Source organism: Capsicum annuum, chromosome 6 (genome assembly GCF_002878395.1).
Source record: "Capsicum annuum cultivar UCD-10X-F1 chromosome 6, UCD10Xv1.1, whole genome shotgun sequence".
Classification (NCBI taxonomy): Eukaryota; Viridiplantae; Streptophyta; class Magnoliopsida; order Solanales; family Solanaceae; genus Capsicum; species Capsicum annuum.
In genome coordinates, this window is record NC_061116.1 from 211,727,607 (window position 1) to 211,750,529 (window position 22,923).

Genomic DNA, 22,923 nt, shown 5'->3' on the forward strand with positions numbered 1-22,923 from the left:
TAATATCGATAAACAAGTTAAAATTTAGGGAGGATCAAAAATTACGTGTCTACAGTATGTGTTAGCGGAGGACATATCAAGAACAGGAGGAGCTGTTAATACTAAAGAGATTTCTCCTAATGAGTTGTACAGCCAGGCTGTGATTTACATTGGAACTTTGATTTGATGAGAAACAATGAACTTTCAACGTTTTAAGAAGGTTTGTTCTTTCAAAGTTATTGGCATGTTTAGATCTAATAAATATTAGGCCGAGATACATATTTAGACATGGATAATACGTTTAGAAATTCATTGTTTATCTGATTCTTTGTTGTCAATTTTATATGTATCTTGTATTTTTTATGTGTTATTGAAATTAATAAAACAAAAGATACAAGTTTATAAGTACATAGATACATGTTGTGTTAACTTGTATTTGTGAGTTATTGTTGATGTTTTGATATGTATCTAGTGTTGTTTTAATTTTATTGAAAGTTGTATTACAAAAGATACAAGTTTATAAGTTCATAGATACATGTTGTGTTAACTAGTACTTGTGAGTTACTGTTAATGCTTTGAAATGTACTTAGTGTTGATTAAATTTTATTGAAAGTCGTATTACAAAAGATACAAGTTTATAAGTTCATAGATACATGTTGTGCTAACTAGTATCTGTGAGTTACTGTTAATGCTTTGAAATGTATCTAGTGTTGTTTAAATTTTATTGAAAGTCGTATTACAAAAGATACAAGTTTATAACTACATAGATACATGTTGTGTTAACTTGTATCTGTGAGTTACTATTAATGCTTTGACATGTATCTAATGTTGTTTAAATTTTATTGAAAGTCGTGTTATAAAAAATATATGTCTTTTCTTCTGAGATATATGATTTTAAGCTTAAACATACATTTTGTATCTAAATTATGATGTTCTTAGAGTTTTTGTATATATTGTATTGTATTAATGTAGATTTGTTGCATCTCAACTTTTTTTTTTTAGGGACTGAGTTACGTTATAAAGGAAATTCCACCTCATCCTCTTAAATTTGTAAGTTCATGCAATTTAAGAAGCAATCATGTAGTTGATATGAAGCCTTATTGCTTCAAGTTTTACTATCTTGAAACATTAAGGAATACATATGAAGAAGAATCAATGTTTTCAATGCCCGATAAGAAGGACTGAATTGTGCCACAAGAAGTTATGGACGAAGTTGTGTTACCACCAAAATATAAACGTCTGCTTGGAAGGCCAAAGAAACACAGGCACAAGAAATCAAGTGAAACAATGACATCGAGCAGTAATTATTGCGGGAGATGTGGTTATGAAGGTCATTATAAGCGTACTTGCAACTTCTTTCCAAAGGAGGAGTGACAATGTAGTTGACTGATGAATAGTGATGAATAGTTTCTCAACTTGTTCGTGGATCTTTTATCTATTGATTCGACATTTTAATTGATGATATTATTATTTTTTAAATTTTTTTAAGAAAGACGGTTACCGAAATAAATAGCTTTTTTGTTCCTTTGTTAATTTGTTGTATTTGGTTTCATTATGTATTTTGTTGTGACACATTAGATAGAAATTAAGATATATTGAACCGACAATGCTATTAAATAGTATATTAGTAGTTCTGTTATAGTAAAAGATTGAAAAGAGATACATTCTTATAGGATGTATCTCCCATTAATTTATTGATACAAGTTTACAAAATTTGTATCAATTATAAAATATAATTTGTCAATATTATTAAGATTTAGTAATATAAGTTTTGCATTAGTTTGTTATGGTTAGAGTCAAACATGTATTCCGATTAACAAAAAACGGTTATAGATACATAAAAATATAAAAATTTGTTGGTTACTATCATTAAATATTAAAATATATTTCCTTATAATAGATATATACAAATGGAATACATGTTATTCAAAATGAAATCAAATGGAATATATGTTAGAACAGGCAACTGTAATGATTAAAACTAAAAGAGATACAAATTAAATTCTTTATGTATCTAATGTGATTAAAGGAAAAATGAAGGTAACTGAAAGAGAAACAAATGAACAAAATACATATTCATAAAGAAAGATACATGTTTCGTTATTATGTATTGAATACAAAATACATTCAGCTAAAACATCCAAAATATCTTTACTGTCAGAAAATCATCAAAATTTGACAGAAACAAGTTAATATTGCATAATCTTTAGCTTAAACAATTATTTTAATTTGGACAGTCACTGTAACAACCTCAGACTGTAATACATCATCATAGATATCACACAATCCGAAATACATATAGTAATGAAAATCTACTCTAACAATGTTTATAGGAAAAGTGAAGGTATTTGAAAGATCAATAATTGAATAAGATACATATTAATATATGACGATACGTCTTTTGTTATTATGTATCTAGTACAACATAAGAACAGAATAAAAAACCCAACAACAATACTGCAGCAAATAATCAAAATTGGCAGAAACAAGTTGCTTTGCATGATTTTTCAATTAAAGATATCATCTAACTTATGCAATCAATATAACGAATCAACAACGGACAAATATTTCCTTCAATAGTGTAACGAGCCTCATTTTTTTTTGATTTCATCTATTTTCAGTTCTTCGGCAATTGTCGAAATCAATTTTTCGTAAGTTATATGTTCACTGATCACGATTCCATCGCTCTTATAGCCCACATAGTTGATTTTGTTAACCCAAACATCGGAATGACGTAACAACACTGAAATATTTATTTCAAATAAACAAACAAAATTAACAAATCAGAAAAAAATTGATCGTCTGAATCTTTGGAACACGCGGTATGAAGTTTTTGCTATTTCAAAACAGATTATGTGAAAGGTTTTTTATCAGAAAGGTGGAATAACAAACTAATTGCCATAAATCATGAAATTTTATTTTATTTTTACCATAATTAGTTAGATTAATTACTGTTTTAATGCTAAGTGATCCATTACTTCCCTTAAGTCTTGCTGGTTAGTTTAATTAAAACATGCATCCGTAGTATATATTAAGTTAATTAACTTGTATCCTCAATGGTCAAATATTGACATTTTATGAAATTTTGGAAAAAGTTAAATTTTTAGAAAATACTAGTAAACATGTTGTTATATATATATATATATATATAAATGTAATTTTTACTATATTTAAATTGCAATAAATACAAGTTAAATGGGCCAACCAAATAGTGCCCCAAAACAGATATTTTCTCTAGCCCAAAGTTCACTAATAATAGCCTCTCTTTTTACTAACCCTAAGCTTCACTGCAAAAACCAATCTCTTCATACATCAAAGGCATCAGTATTCCCTCCCATTTTCGTTCCATTATCACGCCGGCCACAATGGTAATACTCGTGTTTTTCCATATTATAGACTTTTTCATACGTAATTTTGTTTCATTATTCTCCTAAAACGAATTAAAATTAAGTTATATTACAATTTGCCAGAGTTTTGGAGTAGCTAATAAAGTTGATGTCACAGTCACGTGTTCAACTCGCGTAAACAGCCTCTTGCAGAAATGCAACAATAGACACGCTTGTGGTCTAACCCTTCCCGGACCCCACTTACAACAGTAACTTCAGGCACACTGCCGTTTGAATAACCGATAAAGTTACTGAATGTGATCAGGAGGTCACGGGTTCAAGTCGGGTAGACAGTCTCTTGCGGAAATGCAGGATACGGCTGGGTACAATAGAGACGCTTGTGGTCCAGCCTCTCTGCGCGCCCTGCACATAGTGGGAGTTTAGTGTACTGGGATGTCCTTTTTTTTTAATTGTTTGATTAACTTAGTTTTGAATGTTTTAACGTTTGAAGGTAAACGTTCCTAAGACGAAGAAGACTTACTGCAAGTCGAAGGAGTGCAAGAAGCACACCTTGCATAAGGTTACACAATACAAGAAGGGCAAAGATAGCTTAGCTGCTCAGGGAAAGCGTCGTTATGATCGCAAGCAGTCTGGTTACGGTGGACAGACAAAGCCTGTCTTCCACAAGAAGGTGAGAACCATACCCTATTGCTTCAATTCCAAGCTTGTGTATATTGGCTATATAAAATTAGTACTTAATAGATTCATTGATTTTTTAATGGCAGCGCAAAGCGCGAGCAAGTTAACTAGTTGCCTATACAATCTAGAAGATCCATTTCCAATATTCTCAATCCAATAATCCAAATTTCAAGTGTTGTAGCTAATTCTATAAATGAGCATTTGCCTGTTTGGTTAGGCTGATTATTGCTAAACTTTAGTTTTAAATTAATTTATGTCACTAATATTTCTAAATTGATTAGATAAGATTACAACCTCACATATGAGGTACAGGTACGGACTGCGTGCACTCTATTCCCCCCGACTCCACTCTGTGGGAATACATAAGTTATCATTTTAGTCAAACTTATTTGTTTAGTCGAATGGGGCCCATAGAAAGGACGTTCGAACACTGGAGAAATGCTTCAATTTAGCTTTTCCATGGACTTGCTATTTGGGTTTTCTCGCGATATGTTTTGGTTTAATGTTCATGTATATATTCAATAAAAATCGGTTCGTTGAGACTTTCTCTTGATGTTTTGAATTGTTTACGTGAAAGGCTAGTAAACAATATGGACTTTAAGGCTTCCATCTTTTATTTGATGTTAGACTCCAAATAATCAAATCCAGTTGATTTATGATTTAAAGCGCGTTGAGGCAAATGAGTTTGTGTTGGATTCATTTAAAATTAAAAGATCTTGAAATAAATGGCTCACTTATAGTGTTAACAGTTCAATAAACATTTATGTTAGTTTAACAAAATAATTGTTTATCAACCCTTTTTTGAGAACTCGGAACCAAAATAAGCCAAGAAATGAAAAAAGTGACCAAAAGAGGCCACCTATTTAAAAAGTCACCAAAATAGGCTAAACGTAATAAATTATTACGTTTTTCTCTTTTTTCTTGACGGTCAACTAAGGGAGTTGACTTTTTATAAAATGTAAGAATTTCTTACGTGTTGTGACCTCGATCAAGTGAAGTGCATTAAGGGGGAGGATGGTAGAGTTTTGGTGGAGGATGTTTACATTAAGAAGAGATAGCAGGGGTATTTCCATAAACTTTTGAACGAGGAGGGGGACAGAGGCATTGAATTAGAGGAGCTGGAGCATTTAGAGGAGAGCCGTGATTTCAGTTACTGTAGAAATTTTAAGGTGGAAGAGGTCAGAGAGGCTATTTGTAGGATGCGGAGGGGTAGGGTGACGGGGGCCGACGAGATTTCGGTGGATTTTTGGAAGTTTATGGGTGGGGCAGGTTTAAGGTGGTTGACTGATTTGTTTAACGATATTTTCAAGATTGAAAGAATGTCTGAGGCTTAGAGATGGAGTACGATGATTCCGTTATATAAAAACAAGAGTGACATTCAGAGTTGCAACAACTATAGGGGTATTAAGTTGTTGAGTCATACTATGAAGATTTGGGGGAGTGTGGTTGAGCGGAGATTGAGGGTCGTGTCCGTTTCGAAAAATCAGTTTGGTTTAATGCCTGATCGCTCGACGACAGAGGCAATCCACCTGGTGAGGAGATTGGTGGAGTAATATAGGGAAAGGAAGAGGGATTTGCACATGGTGTTCATCGACCTGGAGAAGGCATATGACAAAGTCCCTAGGGAGGTTCTTTGGAGATGCTTGGAGGTGAGAGGGGTCCCGGTGACGTACCTCAGAGCTATTAAGGACATGTACGATGGAGGGAAGACTCGAGTGAGAACGATGGGAGGAGACTCAGAGCATTTTTCGATCGAGACAGGGTTGCATCAGGGTTCGACTCTTAGTCCGTTTCTGTTTGCGTTGGTGATGGACGTGTTGACGCGGAGTATTCAAGATGAGGTGCCTTGGTGTATGTTATTTGCGGATGATATAGTGCTGATTGATGAGTTGCGGAGGGAGGGGGGGTGAATGAAAAATTGGAGGTTTAGAGGCAAACACTTGAATATAAGGGGTTCAGGTTGAGTAGGTCCAAGGCGGAGTATATGGAATGCAAGTTTAGTGACTTGAGGCAGGAGGACGAAGTGGTGATGAGGTTGGATTCCCAGGATGTTTGTAAGAGGGATAGTTTTAAGTATCTTGGGTCTATGATTTAGGGAACTGGCGAGATTGATGAGGATGTCTCTAATCGTATTGGAGTAGGTTGGATGAAGTGGAGGCTCGCCTCAGGAGTGTTGTGTGATAGGAAAGTGCCCCTTAAGCTTAAAGGCAAATTCTATAGAGTGGCGGTCCGTCCAGCTACGTTGTATGGAGCGGAGTATTGGCCAGTCAAGAACTCCCATATTAAAAAATTGAAGGTGGCGGAAATGCAAATGTTGCGCTGGATGTGTGGACTTATTAGAGGGGATAGATTTAGGAATGAGATTATTCGAGAGAAGGTGGGAGTGGCTTTGGTGGAGGACAAGATTAAGGAAGGAAGTCTGAGATGGTTTGGGCATGTGATGAGGAGGAGCACGGATGCCCCAGTTCGTACGTGTGAGAGGCTAGCTTTGAATGGCTTCAAGAGGAGTAGAGGTAAGCAGAAGAAATACTGGAGAGAAGTGATTAGACATGACATGGAGCAGCTTCAGTTTACTGAGGATATGATCCTAGATAGGAAGGTGTGGAGGTTGCGGATACGGGTAGGAGGTTAGGGGGGTGCGTGGGTTGTAGCAAGTAGTTAGGAGAGCTCCTATTTAGCAGGGTTAGTAATCCTAGGATCGTGGCCATAGATAGGAGCCACTAGTCAGGAGAGTTTGGGTGTGGTGGGTGTCTTTGGTCTGTGTGTGTAGGTTACTACTAGGCGGGTGTCCTATTTCATATTTTTTATTTCTTATTGCATATGGCTCTTAGTTCTCTTATTCCGTATTGCTCTGATTTCTATTTTTATTATTTCTTATTCTTTACTCCTGTAAAGCCATTCACCCTGCTTCATGTTTCATCACGACTTTGTTTACTATTCTTTATTTTGAGTCGGGGGTCTATCGGAAACAACCTCTCTACTTCTTTGGAGGTAGCGGTATGGACTACGTATATTTTACACTCCCCAGTCCCCACTTTGTGGGAATACACTGGGTTGTTTGTTGTTGTTGTTGTTGTTTACATATTTATTTGTAAAACGTAATAATTTCTTACGTTTTATCAAAAAAATATATAAAACGTAAGAAATTCTTACGTTTTACACGAAATTCGAAATAAAGAAAGACGGTGTTTTGTCACATCAGTAATAGTTTCTTTTTCTAAAAATTGTACTAAATCGTAAGAAATACGTACGATGTATACTTTTTGGAAAACTGACAAAACGTAATTAGTCTGACTACACCTCAAATTACATTACAAACTCTCAACTATGGGGAGGATCATTAATGCAGTAAGAAACATTAGGAAGCTGATCTTTTGGTGGATGTGGTACTGGTTCACTTCCTTTTGCTGGAGCTGCTCCTCCACCTCCACCTCCACCACCCCTTGCCATTGCTTTTTCTACTTTCAGCAAAGCACTGCAAAACCCCAAATCTGTAAATCTCTTGGAAACTATGAAGAGCAAGAGAAAGTGAATCAGTGTTTGAGGACACTAACTGAAAATTATTTGGAATCATTATTCAGCTGCTTTACGCTGTCTCATCAGAATTTTCAAGATAAAACAAATTGCTTTAACATGTAAAATGAGAAAAAACCTATCACACATGACTACCCTTCCATGTCTGGGGGAGCCTCATAGTGGCTACTTAACTAGAACCTATGACTTTTAGTACATCAAGCAAGCATCAAGTTAAAATAGTGCCATCGGAATCAAGCTTATAGGAATTAATATTTTCAGACAAAATAAAAATGAATATCCATGTTTGAGGTATAGTCAGACTAATTACGTTTTGGTACAGTTTTTATAAAAAGTTGACTATTATTGATGTGACAAAACACTGTCTCGACCTTTCCTTGAAGTCCACCGCTAAAGAAAAATTTAAGATTAACCACCAACCCTTATCCCATCATATCTACGAACGCAATTCTTTCTTTATTTCGAATTTCGTGTAAAACGTAAGAATTTCTTACGTTTTACGTAATTTTTTGATAAAACATAAGAAATTATTACGTTTTGCAAATTTTTTTGATAAAACGTAAGAAATTATTACGTTTTACAAATAAATATGTAAAACGTAAGAAATTCTTAGGTTTTATAAAAAGTGAACTCCGTTAGTTAGCCGTTAAGAAAAAGTGGAAAACGTAATAATTTATTACGTTTAGCCTATTTTGGTAACTTTTTTTATTTCTTGGCTTATTTTGGTTCCGAGTTCCTTTCTTGACAAATACTTAATTGTTTGTCTTTAGTTTTAGCACTTATATTCTAACATCTGACTGCCTATTCATAGATAAATTAGCTTCAATACTTAAATGGTGTTCAGCATCGGGTGTTTAAATGCTACTTCAAGCCAGCTATGCCAAACGGGCTCTGGATTTGTCTCAATCCAATAACTAATGAACATTTGATAGTTGAAATAGAAATATGGAATATTAGTCATTTGTTAAAACAAGATACAGGAAGAGAAGGAGATTTTCACTGATTAAGCGCCATAGTCGGTATGTTTGCACGTTTGACTTTCAAGTCTAGTTTTCTATCACTGATTTACGTTTATCTTTCCAAACCAGGCAAAGACCACGAAGAAGATTGTCTTGAGATTGCAATGCCAAGGTTGCAAACATGTGTCACAGCACCCAATCAAGGTAGGTTAACTCATACGACTCTACTATGCAGTTGCATTTTCATTATTATAAATATTCATCGTCTTTGGTGCTGTGCAGAGGTGCAAGCATTTTGAGATTGGCGGTGACAAGAAAGGAAAAGGAACCTCTCTTTTCTAGATTGCTTGTGAAGCAGAATTTAATCTCTCTCTCCTGTTCTATTACACTCTTCAGATATTTGTTTTACATCGAATGTAGTTGAGGAGTTTTCTGTTATCGATTCCTGGTTAGTTATGTGCTCTGTGTCAATGATAAATCTTATCAGGGGATGAAATGAATATTTAAGTTTCCGATTCAGCTGTTCCGTTATTGTCTTGTTGATGATGCTTAAGCTATGGCTAGAAAGTTCTACTGCTATCAATTCGTATGTTGGTGTTATATTTTGGTTATATGCCTTTCCCAAGTAGGCTTTATATTGAAGCATTTCCTTTTGCCAAAGGAAATGGTGCAAGGGGTTAGTCTGATTTACAGATGGAGCATATAAAACTGCAATAAATCCTACAACAACAACAAACCTAGTGTATTCCCACATAGTGGGGTTTGGGGAGGGTAAGATGTACGCAGTCCATACCACTACCTCCGAAGAAGTAGCAAGGCTGTTAACGACAGACTCCCAGCTCAAGACACGAGATAATAATCAAATCCGTAATAAAGCACGGAACGAGATGAGAAGACATAAATAAGCCACCCACAATGAATAATAAACAAATTCATAATAAAGCATGCAACAAGGTGGCATAACAAGAATAATGCACCCACCAAGTAAAGCCCTACCCCAATGACCCCAAACTGGTACTAGCTTTCTATCTTAATTCGCGTCTTTCAGATCTTTCAATCTAGGGTTATATCCGCAGTGAGCTGTAACTGCTTCATGTCCCGCCTAATTATCTCTCTCCAGTATTTCTTCGGCCTACTCCTACCCCGCCTGAAGCCCTCCAACGCAAGCCTTTCACACCTACGAACAGGGGCGTCCGTGCCCCTCCTCATCACGTGGCCGAACCATCTCAATCGAACTTCCCGCATCTTATCCTCCACCGAAGCCACTTCAACTTTTTCCCGAATGGTCTCATTCCGAACTCTATCACCCCTAGTAAGCCCACACATCCAACGCAACATCCGCATTTCCACCACCTTTAATTTTTGAATGTGAGAGTTTTTGATTGGTCAACACTCTGCTCCATACAACATGTCCGGACGGACTGCCACCCTATAGAATTTGCCTTTAAGCTTGGGCGGCACCGTTTTATCACACAACACCACCCCTGAGGCGAGCTTCCACTTCATCTATCCCGTCCCAACACGGTGGGAGACATCCTCGTCAATCTCACCATTCCCCTGAATCAAGGACTCAAGATACTTGAAACTATCCTTTTACGCACCTCCTGGGAATGCAATAAATCCTACAAAGATGATAAAATTTTCATACTGACAAAAGATAAGTCATTTGGAAACAGATTTCACTGGTTTGACACCTTCGTCTGGGAAATCAAATTCCAGACGTCGTAAGGGCTTGGGATTTTCTTGTGAATGTAGTCTCCAGCCTTGTTGGCATCACAACTTATTTGTCCTTACAAACTTTGCTGGCAAAAGAAAATGATACTACTTTGGTTGAAGAAAGTGTCTCTAAAATACTAAGATATATGCTCTCCTTTAAACATGTGATGCAAGAAACAAGTTCCTGCTCATAGACGTAGATTAGCGTGTATTAAAAAGCTTTGGAAAATATAAAATGTACATTTGACCAATCATCATAACAGGAAAACTAGTGCATATATACATCAAATACTTTTAAGTGGGAGGAGCCTCTTTATGTTCATCATGTGAAGAGGAAAGGGACACATAGAGTCTTTCCACTCTTGAAGAGATTATTGTAATTTCACTTCTCCCACTTATCATTTCTCTACGATACTTGTAAGTTGTTCCCTCTTCTACACTTTTTTTCGATTTTTCTCATACCGTATGAGTCGCCACGAACTAGTTTCAAGTACTATTCTCTGCACAACCTTTAGGTTCAAAGTCCCTTGTATCAACTAACGATCCTTTTGACTGTGTGAAGATCATAAAGGCAAATGATGAGAAACTAATAGTATTAGTTTGATCCTAATAGCAGTTTTACCTTTACCATAGAAACTAAAAGTGATGAGAGGGATATTTTGTTGCTTCTGAACCAAGCTTGACCATCTTTTCAGCTCATAACAAAATTACATACCATCACAACTTATCTTCACTCATCTACATAAAATTCCTAACTTTTTTATTAATCATTACAATTATGTATCGATCTCATTCATAAAAATTATGTATCCAAGCAAAAATGAAGTAATTAACCGTTACATTCTTAAGTTCAAAATTATGAATCTAATGTTAATCATGTATATGAAAATTATAAGATAAGAAATGATTTATAGTATAGCAAAAAGCAGTCACAGAAAGTAAGGAATAAATTTATTTAAGTTTTACATTTATATTGGGATGTGGACCCTTTATAAACGAGGGTCCAGAACTTAACAAGAAGAAAAGACTAACATGCATTTTTCATTCCATATGGTCAAGAAGAAAAGTCATGTTCTATGTATTTGCTTTACAGGACGGTGGTCCTTATCATCCAACACTTCTCTTAACTACGTTTATAGTTTATAGTTGAACTTATAATTTTTAAAATTTAAAATTACGTTTGGACATGCATTTACTTGCAAGAAAATTGTGAGTGAGAATCTCAACAAATTCAAAAATCTAATTAAGATCAAAAAGAAAATCTGATTTAAAATCTATTGTCCAACGCTAGTTAAATTATGTTTGCTTTTGATTTTGTTTTCTTGACCAATTAATTAATAGTCAAAGCTTAAATTGTGCTCATGATGTAAATTTATGTTAATTATGTCTAATAAAATTTTTATTTTTTACTCTCATTTCGATCTGAGTCTGATCTCAACTGTTCTGTGCAGCTATGTATATTTCTCCAAAACTTGCTGGCTTAGAAATAATAATTTCTTTCTTTCTTTTACCCTCACGCCACCACCCTCTAGCACGAGTCTATACAATCTTTGTTGAGCTTATGAATTCAGATGCGGAGCCAGCCCTCTTTAAGGGTTCGTTCGAACCCCCTTCAACGGAAAAATATAATATTTATACATGATTAAAATTATTTTTTATGTGGTTATAGTAGGTGTTGAACCCCCTTCGACTTAATTTTCTTTGAATATTGAACCCCCTACTTGAAATGATGGGAGACTAATACCAATAGTTTGATCCCAATAGTGAATAAGTAGGCCTCTCTCCGAGATAATGTCAAGATCGTTAAGATAAAAGAAATAAGGGAAAGAATCAACGAAGCGAGTGTTCTTAAAGAGAAAATCGTGATGGAAAAGCATATTCTATACGCGTAACGATGTAACCATCTTGCCTTGTCATGCTCTATGTATTTGCTTTACAGGATGGTGACCCTCCAACCTGACATGTATAGTAATCACCCAACACTTATGTTTATTCACTTTCTTAGATCAAATCAAAGTAATGAGGAGCATAAAACTTCCATTTCATCATAGATTTTAAAGTTTAAGAATTTAATTTTTTGAATTTTTGCATTATTAATTTTCTAAATTTAAAGTTATGTTTGAACATATATTCCACTTAAAATTTTTCTTTTGAAGTTTGAAATTCACTGAACTCATTTTTGAAAACTTGAAAATCTTTAAAGATAATTTCTTCAAAATTTAATTAAGGACAAACATATTTTTAAAGATAAGTCTTATTTAAAATCTATAGTCAAACACCAGCAAAGTCACGTTCACTTTATATTTTGTTTGTTAGAGTACAAAGTTATATCAAACCTAAAAGTGTGCCGATAATGTAAATTTGCATTATCTTATTTCGATATGAAATTTATTTAAGGTATCCGATAAAGTTATTCATCCTTGCGTAGAAACCTGATAATCCTCTAATATTTGTAGAAATATTGCACTACCCTTTATCTTATATTCCAAATAATATAATGGTCGTCTAACATAACAAGAAACTAATAAAATAGAACACATTTCTTGAGTCAATACAATCTTTGTTGAGCTTATGATATATCTTGGAGACTTGCAATTAGTATCATTTCAATTCCTAAATCTTTGCAAAGTGCATTGTCTCTTTTTTGGGAACGTAACCCACAAAGCTTTACATACTACAACTGTACATTTTTATTTTATTTTTGTTAAACAAGAAAACTCGACAAGTAATCCAACACAAAATCCACAAACACAGAGGAGGAGGGTATTTGAAATTCAAAAGACTAAAAAAAGGGACTACAATAAACTATATATGCAACAAAAAAGGTGATATGTGCCGTGTCTTACCTCATAAGATAAAGTTTGTGATACTTCCACCTATGTTTGCTGAAAAAATAAATGGCCAAGACATAGCTAATAAAAACTATTTTTATTAAAAAAAGGTGGTTTTTAAAAAATATATTTAGTAAAAATTTAAATTAAAATTTCTCATTTGTTACTTCCTCCGTTTAAAACAAAATAACCTACTTTCCTTTTTAGTCCGTTTAAAAAAGAATGACCCCTTTTTCTTTTTAGCAATACTTTAATTCAACTTTCCATATGACATATTTAGGACCAAAAGATTAAATGACATTTTGGTACATTTGACACAAGTTTAATTTAAGGCCACAAGATTCAAAAGTCTTTTTTATTTTCTTAAAATTTCAATCTTTTTTAAATGGAGGAAGTATTAGTGAAATGATTATAAATACATAAATGTCAATAGTTTACTTTGGCATAATGCATATATAGATATTCAAATTTCACCTCACCTGATACAAAACACTCTAAAATTTGAGATGGTACATTATAGGTAAATTAATTTGGTTTCAATTGACAACTAAGCACTTCACCTTGTCCTAACCGTGTCTTATGGGTACAACTGATGCTGATTTGGCACATAAATGATTCTGGAGGTATCTAGATGATCATTTTGTACGCTGAAGTACTGTTCAACTGATACAGTAGAGATGAGTTGAGATGTCTAGATGTGCACGCTCAAAAGTTAAAGTGATTACGTTCTAGCTGAGATCAAGTTTGAGTGCCTTTTTAATTTTTTTTTTCTTTTTAAATTTTGTATCTAATTAAATATCATCACATAAATTGAGACAGATAAGATATTTATTTATTGAGTTAACCAAAAAAATGTATATTTGTGTATTGGTACAATTTTATATTTGCATGGGCATATAGAGATTGTGACTTCACATTTTAGGACCATGCCATATTAGCAGATCTTATTGGGATAATAAATAAATAAATAAATAAACAAACTTGTTCTCAAAGAACATCATACTTTTTTATTCTCCTCATCACTTGTCTTTTTCTTTTTTTTCTCCTTTTCTTATTTATAATTTTTTAATCCTTAAAAGCAAAGAAGCAAAGCATCTCTTACACCCCCCCACCTTGTCTTTCTTTGCTTACAATTAATAACTTACAATCTTTTATTCCAAAAATTTGCGTTAAACTTTCTTATATTATGTGTCCGCGGGTTACGAATTCAAGCCATAGAAATAGTCTCTTGCACAAATATAAGATAAGATTGCGTGTATTAGATCTTTGCGCTTGAGAGCTCCATTACACCAGATTGCCTTCTTTTTTTGTAAAAAAATATTATTATATCTAGCTTACTGTGCAAATATATACTGAAAAGTTAGCAATCTCTGGTTACTTTCAAACATCAATGTTGGTCAATTTCTTACCACCTGTTTTGCATTTTCTGACCACAACAATAACTATACAAATATTCTTGTTATATACATTGTCCACAATTCCCCCATGACTAACTTGCTTTATACTCCTTACAACATTTCAGCTTTGGCCTTATAGCTTCCTTTATCTTTTTCACTGCTAGCTGCTTTTACAGTACATAAATATATTCCCCTACCACATTTACAAATCATATAACAAGCTCTACCCATTGTTTTCATATTCTTTTTTCACCTTATGTTAATTTTCAAATCAATGTTATGATGAGTATTTTAGCAAGAGCTCCAAAGAATTCTTGGCAGCCAGTAATGACTGCTGATACAACAATTTCTAGTTACTGGCTTAATTGGAGGTTTTTGTTATGCTGCATTTGGGTTTTGGCTTCTATGGTGTTTGCAGCAGTGCTAATAATTAAGTATGAAGGACCTCGAATTCGAAAAAATGGAAGTAATGAAAATAAAAAAGAGTCCCCTGGGTTATTGTATCAAGATGAAGTATGGAGACCATGTCTTAAAACTATACATCCTGCTTGGCTTCTTGCATTCAGAGTATTTGCCTTCATGATTCTTCTGTTGTTGCTAATATTAAACGTTACTGTCGATGGTGGTGAAATCTTTTACTATTACACACAGTAAGTACAGCCAAACCTTTCTATAAACGTTTTTGTATGTGTTGACTGTTATAGATAAGTCTGACTGACTGTAGTTCGATTTGATATTTGCTGTGGAACAGGTGGACATTTACTCTGATTACTATTTATTTCGCGGTAAGTGAAAGCAAAAAAATTTACCTTTCAGTAGGTACATTTTTTTTATCTCTTATGTTATTTTGCTTATGTTAATAATGTGTTAAATTATGTAGATTGGATCTGTTCTATCAATGTATGGATGTTACAAGTGTCACAATAAAGTTGGTATTGATGGAACTGATGTTGAGAGGTTAGATATTGAGTATGGTTCACAAAGTTCAGTTGCTGCAAAACATATAGGGGAAAATGTAGAACAAACTTCTCGTCAAATTGCTGAGTTTTGGGAATATTTTTTCCAAATAATCTTCCAGGTATATCGCGATTCGCTACTTCAATGTGAAGTTTGAGATGCAATGTAATGACTTTAAAGATTGTTCTTTTCTTGTTGTTAAAGATGAATGCAGGGGCTGTAACGCTTACGGATTGTGTCTTCTGGTTCATACTTGTTCCATATTTGACCATTAAAGGCTACAAGTTAAATTTTGTAAGTATGCTACACTAGTCACTGGGGACTAGTTGAGTGAAGTTCTGCGTATTACTGTTCGTTGTGTTTCTAAATGTTATGTTCTGTATCTTGCAGTGGATTATAAATATGCATTCAGTCAATGTTGTATTTCTACTTGGTGATACTGCTATGAATTGCTTGGTAAGTTGCAAACTTTATCGATACCAAATGTGGTATTCGTAGACTTTAAAACTGATCGTCAGTTTCCTATTGTTGTGTTGTTTCAGCGATTTCCTTGGTTTCGAATTGGATACTTCTTTATGTGGACAGGAATTTATGTTATTTTCCAATGGGCTGTTCATGCCTGCATCTCAATCTGGTAATGATAATGCTACATTGCTATGTTGTTACGTTCTTCAATCTTGGTTAATCGATTAATTATTAGTACTGATGTTATTTTGTTGAACAGGTGGCCCTATCCATTCCTTGATCTATCATCTGCATTTTCACCTTTGTGGTATGTACTTCCTATCATGTCCTAAACTATACAATGTAAGTCCATGAGTTTGTTTAAGCAAATATACGATCTGCTGGTGATTTTTCAGGTACTTGCTGGTGGCATTTATGCACATACCGTGCTATGGCATTTTCGTTTTGGTCATAAAGCTAAAACACCATTTGTTCTCGAAGTGGTTTCCTCAGTCTTATCGGTGTGCAAGATGACACCTCAATTCTAACCAAGTTGGGATCGGCTGTATGAATCTTGACATTCTTAGGCCAAATAAGAAATTTTCAGGTTTCAAGACGGCTATATAAGGGAAATATATTTCTACTTGTGACATAATCTCGTGTTTTGAACACCAAACTTGGATCGCTGGTCCTTTTTCTGGAAGTAACGATGAGGTAGAAAAAACAAAATTTTTACGTAGCAAAGTAGCTGTGAAAATATAGGGATTTGAACTTTTGGTTTGCTAGATGTACATCTTGGGTAACTATGGTGAAAGAGATTTGTTTATTCATATAACTTATTGTTGAGCTCTTACTTGCAATATGTACATATGATGGAAAATGCAGTATTCTATATGCATTATAAAGAAGTATAAGCATTTATTTTCCCTACTTTGTTCACTACAATGTGCTTTGTTAACTTAAATTGTACAGGTTCAACACCACTGTTGAGATCTGATGTAACTTTTGGTGGGGAAATAATGACTAGATATACTGGAAAAGAATTTCAATCCCAGTCAAAAAAGCTGGTTAAAGAGTGTAGAGTCATTATTATTATATGATTTATATCACAAAGATTGTCCCTTGGCTTTCATGTTTCAACAGGTTCCATTTAAATGGGCTTCCACAAAAGGTATAGCACTCTAGTTTTGTATAAAAGGACTGGATTTGAACATAGCTCTCAGTCCAGAATTGTTAGTCATCATACGCTCGCTAATAAGTATCATGTCTTTCCAGTGAAGTAGAGTTGTCTATATAGGCCTAGCTCAACAATCTCGGTGATAATGTTCCAAGCGTGACAGATTGGGTCAAATTAAGAAGCCTGATGCACTTGTATTTTGTGTTTGTACCAAAAAAAGTAATTTGACCTAAATAATTAAAAATTAAATTGAGAATACATATTATTTAGAAAAATTAAGTCATATAGCAGCTCATATAAGTTTTAAACTTACAGCAATAGTCGTACTTTATTTTGATAGCCACATTATAACCAATTTTCACGTGTTGTTTAATTTTTTATTTTGATTCAATCCATGTATTTGTAGGGATAAGGATAGGTACAAGTCTTAGTTATACTTATGTCCCTTTTTAAAAGATAAATTAAATAGTTTATTATAATTACTGGACTATATTTAGTGTATAATTAATAATTAATGTATCGATGTAATTTGTAAAGATTATACATAGATATATAGTGTATAATTGGAGAATAATCACTACATAATCTATGTATAATCTTTATATATGTCTTGTACATTAATTATACACTAAATATGGACCTATAATCATTTAATTTATCTTTTTTTAAAAGATTATAAATATAAATAAGATTGGTATTTATCCTCATTCCTACAAAATACGTAAATAGAGACAATTCTATAATTATTCAAACTATGCGGAGTGACTAATAAAAGTAAACAACACGAAGAAGTTGATTACAAGAATTCTGGAGACTCAAATCTAGAATAACCTGGCTCACTGAAGGTGACCAGAATACCAAGTTTTTCCACTCCTCCACCATCAATAGGAGAAGGAACAATAGGATTAACTCCATTAAAGATGATTCTGGCAACTGGCTGTACACTCCTGAGGACATCACAACCTCAATCCTCAACTATTATCAGAATCTTTTCTCTTCTGATCAAACCTCTTCTCCTCTTAGATTCCAAAGGAACCCCTCCTTCAGGGGTTCTCTTAGGTCAGAAGATCCCCCCTCCTTAGGAGCCCTGCCTAGTCTGGAGAAGATCAAAAGAGCTGTGTTTTCCTTTCATCCTAAAAAGGCTCCTGGACTTGATGGCATCCACCCCCTTTTCTACCAGAAATACTAGGATATCCTTCAGCCTTCCATTGTGCAATTCTTCAACCACACCTTCTCTTCTGGTACTATGAATGAGTATGTCAACTCAACCTACCTCTATTTGATTCCTAAGTGCAAGAATGCTACTAATCTCAGGAATTTTAGACCAATTGACCTCTGTAATACCCAATACAAAATCATTACCAAGATCATTGCCAACAGATTAAAACTTTACCTTGGTAATCTCATTAGCCCTTCACACTCAAGCTTTATAGCCAAAAGAAGGGCTTCTGACAATGCCATAATTGTCCAAGAATATATTACCCACGTCTCCAAGATGAAGGGGAAGAAAGCTAATATGATGCTCAAAATTGATCTTGAGAAAAGCTTTTGACAAAATTGAATGGTCCTTCATTAGACAAGCCCTCCACTTCTTCAATCTTTCACCCAATCTAATTAAACTCATCATGTCTTGTATTTCTACTTCCTCTATCTCTATCCTCATTAATGGGGGTAAGACTACTTTAGGGAGATCCCATTTCCCCCTACATCTTTATACTGTGCATGAAACTCTTTTCTAGAAGGATTGACCATGAGGTTGACCTGCTACACAGGGACCCAATCTCTATCACCAGATTAGGACCCAAGGTCTCCCACCTTTTCTTTGCTGATGACCTTATCCGTTTATCCAAAGTTGATGAGAAGAACTGTAAGACTATCAATGCCACTCTCAACAGTTTCTCCCCCCGTTCTGGCCAAAGAGTTAACAACTCTAAATCTAAAGTTATCTTCTCTAACAACTGCAACACCCACTTAAAAAACCAGCTAGCTAACCTACTCCAGATCAATCCTAAGGCTGAGCTGGGCAAATATCTGGGGTTCCCCATCTTCCACTCCAAACCAAGTAATAGGGATTTTTACTTCATCATTGACTCTCTGAACTCCAAGCTTAGTGGTTGGAAAGTTAAGCTCCTTAATATGGCTGGTGGAACCACCCTTGCAAAAGCTTCCCTTTGTAGTATTCCCAATCATGTAATGCAATACATTTCCATTCCCAAACAAATCTTAAACCAAATTGATAGAATCATTAGGAGTTTCATATGGGGGTCCACCTCTGAGAAAAGGAAAATCCACATGATTTCTTAGAATACTGTGACTCTCCCCAAGACTGAGGGTGGACTTGGCATCCAAAAAGCCTCCAAGAAAAACAACTCCCTTCTCATGAGTTTAGACTGGAGAGCTATGACCCAACCTGACAACCTATGGATCAAAGTTCTGGGAAACAAGTACTATAGAGAAGACACTACTTGCTATACTTATGCCTCCAGAACTTGGAGGAATATCTGCCAAGCTTGGGCCAGATGCAAGGATTTAGCAACCTGGGCTGTCAAGGAAAGTTCAAATGTCCTTTTTTGGTATGATAGATGGATACCTAACTCCCCTCCCCTCAGGAATCTCATCCAGGTCCCTTTAACATTTTTGGATGAGAAACTTAATCTTTGCCAGGTCTGGCACCAGGGCTCTTGGTGCTTTGACAATATCTCCATGGACATTCCTTCTGTCCTAGTTCATCATATTAAGAATTCCTTCTATCCCAGCACCAAAGTGGTCAAGGACTCTTCGGTCTGGGCCATTAATAGCAAAGGGACCTTCTCATGCAAAGAAGCATACCTTCACTTGGTCAAGGCCAATAAATCCTAATCACTGCGAAATGACAAGTCCTTCACCTGGATCTGGCAACTCCCAACGCCCCCTAGAATCAAATTCTTTATCTGGCTCATGCACCATGACAAGCTCCCTATGGGTTTTAACCTGGCTAGGAGGGCTTGAACATCAACCCCCACTGCAAAATCTGTACCACACGATTGGAGATTCTAATCACCTATTCTTCAATTGTCCTTCTACCTCACAGTTCTGGGCCGATACATTCAGCCATGCTAGTTTCCCCAGTGCCTACACAACCTCTAACCTTTTCTCTCTTCACTGGTCCAACAGTTGGAGAGCCACCAAACATAAGGCCTTCGACAAAACTCTTCTCTAGCATGAAATCATCCCTCATTGCCTCTGGGTTATCTGGAAATCCAGGAACCATAACCTCTTCCAATAAGGTTATGTCAAGCCTTCCTTTGCTCAGGCCTACAATGAAGCTATTGAATACAAGTTCCTCATGAACAAAATTCAGAATAGAGCTCTTACGCCCACTATCCATATCAAATGGAACCCTTCTTTGGCGGACCATTATAAGCTCAATGTGGATGGGTCTTGTTTGGGCAACCCTGGTAAGAGAGGAATTGGAGGTATAATTCGTAATCACTTAGGAGAATGGATTTTAGGCTTCACAAAAAGTTTCATGTTTTCTACTAATAACCTAATAGAGCTAATTGCCCTCAAGGTAGGCATTACTCTAGCTATTCAACACAACCTCCTACCTATTGAAATCAATACTGATTCACTTAAAATCGTGCATATGCTTACAGATGGAAATGAACACTATGATGACATTATTAATCTTTGTAGGTCAAAGCTAAGGGAGACGGGCCACCCAGAAGTACATCATTGTTTTAGGGAACAGAACCAGGTCGCAGACAAGTTAGCCAAACATGGGGCAGCCTCAAACTACTTCGAAGAGGCCCATCTTTTGCTAGTTACACCCATGTATGCTCAACATGACTTGGAAGCAGACATGAGAGGAACTTTTTTCGAAAGATCTGTTAATCCAAATGCTCTATCCTCAGATGAGCAAAACTACTACACTTTTGTAATTAACCCGGGCTGAGCCCTGTCGTATGTAATACTTTCTGTAATGTTTTATTTATTATATTGAAATGCACCCTTTTAACCAAAAAAAGAAAAAAAGAAATTTCATTCCAATCTTGCTTATATGTTATTATTCTTAATTTTATTTCTATTAATATGCTTACACATCTATCGACAATAATTTGACATCTTCATTTCTGCTGACTTTTAATGAGTGCACTATCAATATGTGTACTATTCAAAGTTGCGTATTACCTACATATATTACTGCCTAACAACCTTTTTTGGCAATTTGTCACCATAAGTCCACATATCTTAAATTACAATTAAAAACTCTATAACATACATTCACAACCCTGTAACCAATTATCAATGAAGGAACATGAGAACCAGTAAATTTCTGAAGTGACATTTACTACATCGAGATTTATATTTTTTATTTGTGGTTATTATATCTGTTTTAAATTTTTTAATGTAACTATCATCTTTTACGTATTGAAATTGATTGTCAAACACTAGATTGTTCTCTGAATGTGGAATTATAGATATTATTTTGCATGACGTATTTCCATAAAGGATAATCTTTTAATAAAAAATGATAAAAATTATAGTTTTGAATTTGATTGTAAGAATATACCGAGCAAACAATAGTCTGTTTCAATTTGATTGGCTTGATTCAAACTTGAAGTACGAAAGTTAACCTAACCAAAGTTAGAAATGAATTTAGACATCAAATATTTAATTCTTTAAAATAAGATCTACATATTTAGAAACTATATAAAAAGTATTATTAGTCATAATAATTAACAATTCAAATTTAGAAAGTATTTGAAAAATATAATCAAAGAAAAGAGATAATAAGTCTCTTGACCTTTTACAATTTAAATAAAAGAGCATAGCGTTTTTTGATCTATTTATATGTAAGAACGAAGACATAAAGAAATATCAAACTAAAAGAAGTTTCTAAACGACTATAAAATCATTTCTCCCTATAAGAAAAAATGTCCTTTGATTATCAAAAATCAAAATAGTAACTACAAACAAATTAAAATAGAGAAAGTATAATTTAATAAAAGTATGAATCACACATTTATTAAATTGATATAATATAATGCTAAGTTTTTGTATATCTAGTTTGGAGTAAATTTTTTTGGCTCAGTTGGGACATCCCATTCCTTTATAATTGTTATGCTTCGCTTCTCAAGAGTTAATTTATTTGATTTTCAAAGTTGAATAGATTAAATTAGTTTAATATTTTAAATTAAAATTTAAATATTTATAAGTTATATAAAAATTACTTTAAATTATTATTTTTCTCATAACAATAGAATAAAAAATATATATTTTAAAATATTGATTATATCAAATAAAATAAAGAGAGTATACAAATGGTACATGCAAAGTTATTTCATGGGTTAGAGACATAGGGTGTGTTTGGTACGAAGGAAAACATTTTCCAGAAAATGTTTTTCAGTTTTCTTATGTTTGGTTGACTTATATGTTTTGGAAAGTGTTTTTTAAACTAACTTATTTTCCTTAAACCTAAGGAAAATGACTTCCCTTCAAAAAGTAAGAAAAACATTTTCTAAAACTCTCTTTCAACCTCACTTTAAAGTTGAAATATTCATACAATTTTCAAAATCATTTACTCCGCGCCCAATACCTCTATCAACCCGACACCAACCCTACCCCCATTCCACCCCTACCCCTACCCCTACCCCAATCCCTCAAAATTCAATTGTTTTAAAAAGTATTTCAAAAAATTTTCTTAGTCCATCTCCTAACCCCATCCCACTCCTACCCCTACCCCTACCAGCCCCCTTCTAAAAATAATATCTACATTTTATTAAGAAATTCAAACTTTTTTCTTACCCCACACCTCTACCCTTTCTCCCCCCCTAACCAGCCCCCTCTCCCATCCCTTCCCCCCACCCCCTAGCCTAAAAAAATTAAATTTATTTTTAAAAAAAATTTAATTTTTTTCTTCCC

At 34.5% G+C, this 22,923-nt stretch overlaps 2 protein-coding genes across 2 annotated transcripts; both read left to right on the forward strand.

The window, feature by feature from the left end:
• The first annotated feature begins 3,176 nt into the window (after positions 1-3,176).
• On the forward strand, positions 3,177-9,016 carry LOC107875903 (60S ribosomal protein L44). Its single transcript, XM_016722795.2, has 4 exons — positions 3,177-3,347; positions 3,817-3,996; positions 8,627-8,701; positions 8,780-9,016. The coding sequence occupies exons 1-4, from the start codon at positions 3,345-3,347 to the stop codon at positions 8,837-8,839; spliced, it is 318 nt and encodes a 105-aa protein (XP_016578281.1). The 5' UTR covers positions 3,177-3,344; the 3' UTR covers positions 8,840-9,016.
• A 5,146-nt stretch (positions 9,017-14,162) lies between these two features.
• Positions 14,163-16,772, forward strand: LOC107874725. Its single transcript, XM_016721476.2, has 8 exons — positions 14,163-15,091; positions 15,193-15,226; positions 15,322-15,519; positions 15,603-15,692; positions 15,789-15,854; positions 15,941-16,032; positions 16,123-16,170; positions 16,259-16,772. Exons 1-8 carry the CDS (start codon positions 14,721-14,723, stop codon positions 16,374-16,376), a joined length of 1,017 nt encoding a protein of 338 aa, XP_016576962.2. The 5' UTR covers positions 14,163-14,720; the 3' UTR covers positions 16,377-16,772.
• The last annotated feature ends 6,151 nt before the right edge of the window (positions 16,773-22,923 follow it).